This window comes from Sardina pilchardus, chromosome 17, assembly GCF_963854185.1.
Source record: "Sardina pilchardus chromosome 17, fSarPil1.1, whole genome shotgun sequence".
NCBI classification, from domain to species: Eukaryota; Metazoa; Chordata; class Actinopteri; order Clupeiformes; family Clupeidae; genus Sardina; species Sardina pilchardus.
The window spans coordinates 30,888,451-30,899,904 of record NC_085010.1 but is presented as its reverse complement, the minus strand read 5'-3'; the positions used below and the strand labels follow the sequence as shown (position 1 = coordinate 30,899,904).

Below are 11,454 nucleotides of genomic sequence, written 5' to 3'. Positions count from 1 at the left end.
GTGTGTTTGTGTGTGTTTGTGTGTGTGTGTGTGTGTGTGTGTGTGTGTGTGTGCGCGTGAGTGAATTATTCAGATCCAATTTTTGTAACAGGGGTCACCATAAATTAGTAATGCATTGTTTTGGTAAATATTGAAATATTGAACTTAATTCCCTTTGAAAAATCACTACTGATTTCAGCATGATGTTATTAATTTCACATCAAACTGAATGGCGGAATAGCAGTTTTTCATGTTAAACAGAAAATTAGATACAAAATTAATCCAACACTCTTTGATGGACCAAATTAGTTTTTGAGTTGAACTATAGCCATTATATCTGGGTGCAGTTCCTTATCAACAGTGAGTGACATCTGCATTTGCAAGTAAACGCATTCAGTTTTGTAAAGTACAGTACCAACTGCATTGCCCCTGATACTGTACATGATCTGCAGCTGTATCTTGGCCTGTCTGTGCAGCCATATGGTTATTACAATGGTAAGGCAGAATCCCTCTTGTCAAATGGAAAATGACAACAAGAACATGAAAGAAAATGATGTTTTGCTCTCTACGACGCAACACAATTAGTTTCTCCATTTTGGTTATGGACCATTCTGAGAATGGAATCTATTGGGAAAAAAAAAAAAAAAACGATTTGCTCTCAACAATTAATAAACCTCCCCTGCCTTCCTTTTTCCAAAGCTGCCTGACTGTCTGTTTGGGACTGATAAAATTATATTTGAGAAATACCTGCCGTATTCCCCATGTGGATTTCAAGATATACGCAAATATTGTTTGCTCACCCCAGATAAACTGTCTAGAAAAAAAAATAAAAAATAAAAAAAGAAGCTCCCAAACATTTTGGGATCAGGGGAGAGGTGCTGGCTCTCTCTTAGTGAAGGATTAACTCTGAATATTTAACGAGTCAGCAGCTATCACACAATTAATTTGTGGCGGATTTAGGCACTGGCTCTGATGTAATCGGCTCAAGTCATTCTCAAGTGTAGCTAGTTACGTGCTGTGCGCCCTTAAGTACTGTACTCCCTGAAGTGTGTTTGTTTACATGTGATTGAAAGAGATCTTCTATCTGCTTCTATCTGTCCGATGTGAAGATAGCACGGCATGAACTATAAGATAATTTCCCGCATATAAGCCGCATTGTGTATAAGCCGCAGTACAGTATTTTCTGCAAGTTTAAAGAAACAAAACCATATCAACACCATATTAAATCCCCCCCCCCCCCCCTGTATTAACCTCATAGCGGAAGACATTTTGCAAAATCAATGTATAAGCCGCGGCTAATAGTCGGGAAATGACGGTAGTTCAGACGTCCCTGACGCTCTGGCGCCCCTCACCTTGGAGCTTGGTCTTGGCGATCTTGCCGCAGGGCTTGGTGGCGGTGACGGTGTTGGGGCAGGTGGCGTCCATGAGGGCGCGCTTGAGGACGCCCGTCCTGTTCTTCATCCCGGTGGTCATGTCACACTCGCCCCAGTTCTGGAAGTCGTACTTGCACTCGCCTGTAGGGGGCAGGAGAGAGGAGGACACATGGGGTAAACCTCCAGACAGTCACCCCGTTTCAGTTCCCCTCACTCGCTCCCTCTCTCTCTCTCTTTCCAACTCCTCTTTCAGGACATGAGTCTCGAGTTATATAATTTCTGCCCCGTGCTCTGCCTATTGTCTCTTTCCCCTCACACTACATTCTTGAATAAAATAGGAGCAATCAAGCAAACAATTATATCTAATGACATATTTAAGACGGTAAAATGTAATTACACCCCGACTCCCCTCCAGCCGGCAGGGCCATTATTGTGCATCGTGAGCGAGCGAGAGAGAGCGAGCGGGCGAGGAGGCAGCGCTCTGGTCAAACTCTTTCGCTTTCTCCTCGCGCGCCCCGCCATTAGCAGGACAATGGGTCTGGTGAGACGGGCTGACCCCAGAAAATGGGCTTCGTCTCCCCGCGCTCGTTAGGATTCGTGACTGCTTTTGTATGGGCGCGCGGCTGAGTGGCCTCCTCCAGCTCGGCGGTGGTGGAGGTGGTGGCGGTGGTGGTGGTGGTGACCACAGGCTGTGTGCTGGCCTGGCCGCTCCTCCCGATTTAAATGGCCTCTTCTCTCTCCTCCAGAAATACACACCTGCGTGCGTCTCTACGGGCCTCGGTCTGAAGTGCCTGGGAGTCTGTGTGTGCATATCAGCCTGCCCACGTTTTTGTCCTCCAAAACCTATCCCCCCCCCCCACACACACACACACACTCACACATATCTCATCTCTCTGTTGCTGGGCCACTCAAACACAGAGCTCCATGCATTCTTCATATCTTTATTTCCTTCCTCTCCATTCATCTATTCCTGCCATCCTTTTCTCTCTCTCTCTCTCTCTCTCTCTTTCTCTCTCTCCCTCTCCTGTGGACGTGTTTTCTTCTCGCTTTTCTCTCTCTTTCTCTCTATCTCTCCCTCCCTCCCTCTCCTGTGGACGTGTTGTCGCGTTGCCCTTAGCAGGCGCGACGCCTCCCTCCCTCCCTCTCTCTCTCTCTCTCTCTCTCTCTCCGCGGGGGCCGGTGGTGCAGGAGGCTGCTGGGCGCGTGGGCCTCAGGGCGGGAGGCGGGGGGGGTGGAGGGTGTGAGGAGCGCGAGGTCGGGGCCGGAGGAGTGCGTGTTGTGAGAAAAGAGGCGCGCCGGTGAGGACCAGGAGGTGGCGGGGCGGCTATTGTTCCCCCGCTGAACCCGACGGGTCCCTGGGCCCAGCGCTGCGCTGCAACGGGCCGCTCAGATATGGAGAGAGCAGTGGGCCGGCACCTGTGTGCCCGCTAGTGAGCGTGCCAGCCAACCAGCCAGCCAGCCTGTGTGTGTGTGTGTGTGTGTGTGTGTGTGTGTGTGTGCCCCTTCAGGGGAAGAGCAGCGGGCACTCTGCGCTCCATTTGCAACCAGTCATGCATGAGCATGTGTTCTGACACACACACACACACACACACACACACACACACACGTACACACACACACGCACACACACACACACCCACACACACACACATACACTCCCTCTCTCTCACACACACACACACACACACATACACACACATTCACATTCACACGCACACACACACACACACACACATACATAAAAGCACACACTCATACACATAGCACACTGATACACACATACTTATTCATACACATGCCCTATAGACACAATGCCACACATGCTCAGTAGTACCCACGCACACAGATTTGCACACGGGGGAATGTGGAGCTCTTGTAGAGCTCGTCCTGATACACACGGGCACTCTCGCTCTCTCTCTCTCTCTGGGGACTGGCACGCAACCCGGCACACACCGAGAGCGCCTGGAAATCCCATAACGTACGTGGGAGCGAGACCTTGCCTTTAAAAACACCCTCCCTGGTGGTCGGAAACCCGACGGATCCCAAAAACAAAAAATCACTGAATGGTTATTGTGTAGCATCCATACTGGTGAAAGCGTGCATAGAGCATACGAAGCACACATTTTCCCAACTCCCTTTCAGTGTGTGTGTCTTGGGGCCACTACCTAGTCGGGCTATCACCATAAGCTCAATCTTCTAAGATTGAACATTAGTATGGGGAGTCTGTGCCTTATTTCTACTGCACAAGAGGCGTGATCAATGGGCATCGTTCAAATGACGCCGTACGCTTGGATAGTCCTTCAACCAATCAGACCAACGATCCGGTGCGTCTTTTGATAGGCTAGTTTGGGATTGGAGCCAAAGGTTGTGGACAGGAAGCAGGGGAGATAGATGTGCAGGTTTCCAGCCTGGGCAGGTCAGGCAGGGTTCACCCAGCCTATAGCCACTATATAGCACCGTCCCTGTCTCGAGCTCACCTCCGAACTGCTTCTTCCAGTTGCAGGGGATCTTGCAGCGCTGCGACTTCATGTTCATTTTGCAGTCGGTGCCGGAGCGGGTGCCCTCCCGGGTGCCCAGGCCGCAGTCGCCCTCGTTGGCCACGCACACGCTCCACTGCCACTCGCCGCAGTCCGACTTGCGCTCCCTCTTCCCTGTGGGAGCAAACAGAGAGGCTTTTTGTTTTTCGAGCTTCACAGCAAAGGAGACTGAAATGGCAACACTACTGTTTTAATCTGTGTTTCATTCATTCCAGTTCTACAAATGTGCGCAAGGTGCAGTGGTTTTATTATGGTAAGTTTTATTATGAAAAGGTTCATTCACTCTTCTGAATCACACTGTTTTAAGTGACATTACCATCAGCATATGGATTTGCTGATACACACCCAGCTACGAGAGAGCGACTACGAGTGAGCCTCACCTTGTTTGTCTGCTTTTCCGGCCTCCACCACTGCCACCGTCAGGACCAGGAGAGCCAACATGGCCGCCCATATCCAACACTTCTGTCCGTACATGCTGCAAATAACAAATCACAACAACACCAGTCAATATTACATCACATCTACTGTATGGGTGGGCCATATACAGTCCAGTGCTTTTAAGTATAACTAAAAGGCACCACCTTGTTGTCGTCAACAACAACAACAACAACAACAACAACAAGATATTGCATTAATATAGCACTTTTCAAGGCACCCAAAGTGCTTCACAGTGAAGGAGGAGCCTCACTAACCAGCACCAATGTGTAGCAGCCACCTGGGTAATGCATGGCAGCCGATTAAGCCCCAGAGGACTCGCCACACAGCAGCTGGAGAGGAGAGTGAAGGAATGAGTGAATGAGGACACTACACTGGGGCATGGACAGGGGGACCAGACTGAATGAGCCAGGGTGGGAATTTAGCCAGTAGAATTTGGCCAACCCCCTACAGGACTCTTTGCAGTAAGCGCCATAGGGTCCTCCTTTGTGACCACAATGAGCCAGGACCTCGGTTTGGCGTTTCATCCCAAGGATAGTGTCCCCGTTCTTGTACATTGGAATGTGCTGGGATTTCATCTCTTTGGCCAGAGGCAAGATTGTCACCTACAAGCCAACCACCAACACCGCTTTCATCCAAGAACTCATCAAGTCCACACCTGCTTAGCTTCGGTAATTCAGCAGAGACAGGCTATGTCTTGGTCTGGCTGCTTGCTGCCTGTCCTTCATAGCCGTTTGCCACATCTCAGGTAGTTGCATGTGGCCTAGTTGACCTGACACATGAGGCAGATTCTGATTATGGCCACGGACCTGTGAGGCGACTGGCAGCTGTCAGGAGATCAGTGAGGCCCTCCAGCTGATGGCAGACTCCCCAGGGCCTCAGGGAGCAGTGGCCAAAAGTCCAGGTCTGGTTTGAAATGGATGAGTTTCTCATTGCTCTCCTCTCCTTCTCTCCTGTCCTCCTCCTCTCTCTCTCTCTCCCTCTCTCTCTCTCTCTCTGCTCTCTCTCTCTTTACTCTTTGCCTCCCTGCAGCTCTATAAAAAGAAGCCCCTGTGCAGCTTTTAATCATTCACTGAGTTCACTCCAGAGTTTCTATTGTGGTATCCTCACCATTTTTCCTCCTCCTTCTGTCTCCTCCCCTCCCTCCCCTCCATTCATCATACTTTTTCTATCCCTCACTCTCTGCTTTTTTCTCTCTTTTTTTCTCACTTTCTTGACATTAGAGACCGCGTAAAGCACTGATAGATAATTGTACTATGTGTATGTCTGATAAATAATTTTGTATGTTTGTGCGCAAATAAAGACAAGAACCAGTGAATTCCAAATGACAACACAATTGTGTTATCTTTGCGAAGAGAGAAGAGAGAAGGATAACACATGGTTCGCACCAGACTGACACTTTTAGTCTGGGGCCTCCTTTTATACGTATCTAGGGTCTCTAAGTTGCCCTTTGACATGTTCACATGGCTAAAACTTGGACAATTAGCTCTGGCCTTCGTACCACCAAACACGTGTCACGGGGAACATTTCAAACAGAACATTACAGTACTTCTGATGCAATAACAAATACAGAACTTGCGGTCACGATTTTGGATCTAGGGAAACTTTCATTTCCCATAGATAAATCAGGTAAAGAGGACTGCACGGAATGTTGAAACCTTATCTAGTGCACAAGAATACAAAAAGATTTTGTTGGTGCATAGAGATACAACAGACTTCTCTATCAAAAAGAGGAAGTGTCGGTTACAAAAGTATGATTATACAGAACATGGTCTTTATTCACTACAGTTACTATTTCTTTTATTCACTATGGTTAATATTTCCTTTATTCACTATGGTTAAAATTTCCTTTATTCAATATAAAGGAGTACACATTTCATTAATCAATGTAGAGGAATACATATTTCATTAATAACTGTATAGGAATTCACATTCCCTCACTCTCTCCTTTTTTCTCACTTTCTTGACATTAGAGAATACAGAACAGAACTACAGTCAATTCTTTTCGTTTCCCATAGATTAATCAGTAAAGAGGACTGCACGGAAATGTTGAAACCTTATCTAGTGCACAAGAATACAAAAAGATTTTGTTGGTGCATAGAGATACAACAGACTTCTCTATCAAAAAGAGGAAGTCTCGGTTACAAAAGTATGATTATACAGAACATGGTTCACAGTATGAAGTTATACTTTTCTTTATTCACTGCTGTTAGTACAGTATTTCTTTCATTCACTATGGTTAATATTTGCTTTATTCAACATAAAGGAAAACACATTTCATTAATCAATGTAGAGGAATATATAATTAATTGATAATTGTACTTAATCACATTTGTAATATATTTTTCAGATTATCAATATAAATGAGGATACATTTTTAAAAAAATTCTCCAACGAGCACACAGAGCTTGTTGAGGGAGGGAGCTTGCCGGCACAAGGCTTGAACAATTAGGAGCCATCTTGTTGCAATGCCCCTGCTGCTCCTCTGTGTTCAAATTAGCGTCAAGGTGCCGTCTGCCGTGGAAATCATTTCTGTTCATCAATTTCAATTAATCAGGAGCCGCTCGCTCACTCACTCCGTCACTCGCGTCCCTCCCCCTTTTTTCTCTCTTTCTTTTTCCTTTTCCCAACACTTCTGGGCGCTGTATTTTTAGAACCCGGGCATAAGTCCTCAGATGCCGCATAAGTCAACGCGCCCCACATCCATTAGTAATGTGCAGTGCACAGAACACGTTTAAGGAAGGCAAATGCAGTTAAGGAAGAGCACACAGCGCACCCCCACCCTCACTCTCCAACCCCCACCCCCACCCCGGCTCTATACCCCACTTTTTATTATTAATTACCCGGCTATTATTAACAGCGCTTAGTGTACGCTGGCTGTCTGGGCTCAGAGTGCTGCTTCTCATTAGAGGAGGTATAATGAGCGCGGACTGGGGCTTCGCTCTTCTTCCCGACTCTATTAGACACAACTTCTCTTCCTCCTCAATGCTCTGATTGCAACTCTTTCGAGAAAGAAAAAAGAAAAAGAAAGTCCCTCTGAATCGCTCGACGACGCCACTGACAGGGTAGTCTTTATGTGAAATGGCTTTTAGAAGCTCCGAGCTTTGAAATAAAAAATAACGACTTGTCACCAAGTGTCTGTAGCATTTGATATACACATTCAATCCAGCGGCCCTTTTCATGACGGAGGCCAGAGCTCAAAGGCCCCTTCTGCCCACTTCTATTCCAAAAGAGAAAATCTCTGGCTCCGAAAAAATAAATAAATAAATGAAATCAAAAAAGAAAGACGAAAAAAAAAAAAAAGGCAAACCCAAACCCGGTGGAACCTCTCAGAAATGCAGCTGTCACTTTCCCAGGCCGAGCCGAGGCGAGCTGAGCCCTGGTCTGGTCTGGTCCTCCAGCCGCGGCATCTTTGTTTTGGAGCCCAGCCGCCGTCCGTTCAATGATTCATGAGCCACTGCGGCACCGGAGCGGGCGGGCGGCCGAGTCAAAGGCTGGACGGACAGCACCTGCGGCGCGGCGTGTTTGCAGGCCCCTGCTCTTCCTGGACACTGAAGTCAGGGGAGCGATGCGCAGCGCCTACGCTGATCCCAGAGGCCCGCCGACATCCATCAAATATTTAGCATTGGATCCCCGTTTTCTTTTTTTTTGTTGTTGTCATTTCTAGACCAGCCTGGCCGGACACAACACCATGCATAATGGAACATGTTTTTGGTGAGGAAACATAGACGTTTGACATGATAGTCCACCTCATGCATTTTTCATGCTTGCCTGTGACACAGAGGGGCCAGGGGGAAAGCCTTAGGTGCTCCTCCTGCTAAAGCATGCTTTTCTAAGAGTTACACTTTACCTTTGTTCATTATTAGCCCGCTTTTCAATAGTTTCAGTGTCCAGTAAATCATTTTGATGAGTTGTGTGGACTGAAGGACCGAGAGCTGCTGTGAGATTGTGACGGGACATCAAAGCCTCCGTTTATTTTCGCTGGAGAAAGAGACAGTCCTGCTGAGAAAGCGCCGGAAGACCCTGGCTGGAGCGCTTGAGTCTCATCGATCTCCCAAAGAGTCGGTTCGTGCATCTGCTCACGCGGCGCCTGAAAACCGCACGGCATCCCGCTCAGCCGTTAACGGCGTGAGTCACCCGTGTCTAAATCTCTCGACGTGAGCTCGGGCTTGCCGAGCCGTGGGGGGGCTCCTGGAGGGTGCCAGGTTCAAGACGTGAGGAGGGGTTGGCGGGGCCCTCCTGTTGCTAGTCATTAGATCCACCAGGGAAGCGATGGAAGTAGGAAAGTCGACAGACACAGCGGGGAAGCCAAAGTGAAGGCCCATTGAGTGGGCAGAAGCCGGAGCCGTTCATGGTTGAGAGAACTCGAGAAGTCAGCAGTGTGTTTCCCTGTATTCCCCCCATTGATCTATACGAGACAGAGAGAGAGAGAGAGAGAGAAAGAGAGAGAGTGAGAGAGAGAGAGAGAGAGAGAGACCTCACTAGGGGTGGTGGCTGGGTGGCCCTGTCAGAGTTGTGATTAGCCAGAGTGGAGTGGAGGGACTGGTGAGTTCATGTTGTCAAATCTCCTCACCATCCCGCCCTCCCCAAAAGCCCTGGCCTCTTTATGCACAGGTCAGCAGCCCTCTTTACTCCACAAATGTTTCGCCGCAACCCGAGCGTCAGACCTGGCTCGGCTCAGTACAGTGTAGAAAAAAGAAAATCCATCTTTGTGTACAAGACATGCCTCGGGCAGCCTTTGATGCCAGTGATAACAAATGGGATGGGGTGACTTACTGAGAGAGAGAGAGAGAGAGAGATGGAGAAAGAGACCTTTCACTGAGCAGACACATGTTTTCAAACAAAGCCACATAAGCCAGGCCTTCCTGTTGTTCAACTGGGAGAGCAGGAAGCCAACAACATGGCTGGTGGGGTCTGTCGTGTGGAGCATATAGCCACTGATAGCAGACACTCTTCAGCTGCACTGTAAGGGGTCACTTGGGATACGAGCATCTGTTAAATGACAAATATATACGTCTACAATATGTGGGAAATGTAGAGGTTAAACGCTGTGGTGTCAGCTATGATTTGTCTAATCTTTCCAAACATGGAAAAATGACAGTTGCATAATCATGCACACAGAATAAAAAACGTTGAGCTTCATCTGATCAAATAACTGACATGCGGCAATTCTTCTCCTCTCTTCCGTGATATGAAAATTCATACACGGAGAATGCCTTTATCTTCCCGACGACAGCCACGAGAACTAATGTAAATAATATCCAGAGATGCTGTTCAATTTCAGAGGCTTGATATACAACAGGTTATACACGGCCACTTTGATTCGTGAAGAAGGCCCATTTATTTAAAGGAGACACGCTGTCATAACACTACGGTCATAGTCAGGGCACGCAGACGGCAACAAACATTCACGTGGAGGAATGCGCAAACCAAAGCTCTGTCAAATAAGCGTTCGATAACAACGGCGCGATATTGCCAAGAATATTAACATACAACGCATGCTCGTAATCCCTCTAGGCTCATAAGAGTCGGTGACAATCTGTTTCAGGCCCAAATCCTCGTTTTCATACAACCAGACGGGATTAAATTATACATCGATCGTAACAGGAGATAAATGTGCTGTTTTTACAAACATTGTTTAGGGCTTGAATAAATAAGCTCGCAGCTCTTTCATCCAACTTTGCAAACGTGGCTCACGCATCCAAACAGCCCCCTTTCCAGCAAATTTAGATTGAAGATGTTCCCTTCTTGTTACTCTCTCTCTCTCTCTTCCTCTCCCTCTCTTCCTCTCTCTCCCTCTCTCTTAGTCCCTTTGGCAAAGTGTGTTTCTCTGTAGTCTACTATCTTATCTCAGTCTGGGTTTTACAATTAAGCTGCAACAGTAAACAATAGTCAGACTGGTGTTTGGAATGAGGGGGTTTCTGTGAAGTTTTGTTGATGCTGTTGTCGTTGTTGTTGTTGTTTTGGTGAAGGGTGTTTGGGTGTGACTGTGGGTGCTTGACTGCTGCTGATTGCTTGACAGATCCTGTTCCGTTGTAGGAGCCTGCAGCAGCTTGCGACCTTGAAAAGAGAAGTGGGGGACTCAGAACCCAGCCGGCAGCAGACGAACTCTGAAAAGTGCTTTCGCTTCACATCCGCAAGTCCCACGGAGCCTAGTGCTCCACACGACGAACACGAGTATGTTGACTTTGTCATTATCCGCCTGAGATTGTTTGCTTGTTGTTTTGTGTGTGTGTGTGTGTGTGTGTGTGTGTGTGTGTGTGTGTGTGTGTGTGTGTGTGTGTGTGTCTGTCTGTCTCTTGCATGTTTTTGGGGGCTTTTCAGGGATTCCTGGAACAAATTCAAACAGGCACATTATTGCGGAAAGCTGCTCCATTTTAAACTGAGCTTCTCAAAGGGAAAAAAACATCTCCCCATGAGATGGAATGTCGGAGTCATTTTAAAGCACGATGCATGCATATGCCTGTGTGTGGATTCATATAGAGTAAGGTACTCATCAAATAAATCAAGCGTGAAGACCATGTTTACTGCCAAGGGTCGTCATAGTGCCCTCAGACGCCATGAATATTTAATCATGGCCATGTCTTGTCTTGTCTTGTCTTTTGGTGGGGTAATTTAACTCAATAAAAAATGTAATTAAGTGGAAAGAAACTTTTGTTTTTCGCCCCCGGTCAGTTTGTGTGAAGGATACTGTGGCCAGAAAGGACCTCTCCTATCTACAGAAAAAAAAAAAAAAAAAATTGCAAATAGCCAAGGTCGGTGTGTGTGTGTGTGTGTGTGTGTGTGTGTGTGTGTTTCTGTATGTGTATGAGTGAAAGAGTGAAAGAGTGAAAGGATGGAAGAGATGGAGGCAATGAGGGGGAGAGAGAAAGACCAAGTGAGCAACGGGGAGGGTGAAATGACTAGATTGACTTTAGCAGCATGCCACCAGTGCTAGACTTGCCTAATGATCAAAACAATAATGAATATGGGGGGGGGGGGGGGGCGGGGGGGCACCAGGGCCCAGAGACATCAGCAGCCACGCATCCAAAATTAAGGGCAACACATTCTGCATGGATGCCTTTATTACAGTCAGCAAATTGCTCAGTGCGGAACACCCACAGTTCTATCTCAGATGGCCCAGCACTTAT

General features: G+C 47.4%; 1 protein-coding gene across 1 annotated transcript in view; it reads right to left on the bottom strand.

The window, feature by feature from the left end:
• ptn (pleiotrophin) overlaps nt 1-4,366 on the bottom strand; it is a 10,397-nt gene extending 6,031 nt beyond the window's left edge. Inside the window, exons 1-3 of the mRNA XM_062518085.1 lie at nt 4,270-4,366; nt 3,830-4,003; nt 1,332-1,493 (exon numbers count right to left, since the gene is read on the bottom strand). Of these exons, the coding sequence (XP_062374069.1) occupies nt 1,332-1,493; nt 3,830-4,003; nt 4,270-4,363 (430 nt within the window). The 5' untranslated portion in view covers nt 4,364-4,366. The remainder of the gene's footprint in view (nt 1-1,331; nt 1,494-3,829; nt 4,004-4,269) is intronic.
• Between the last annotated feature and the right edge of the window lie 7,088 nt (nt 4,367-11,454).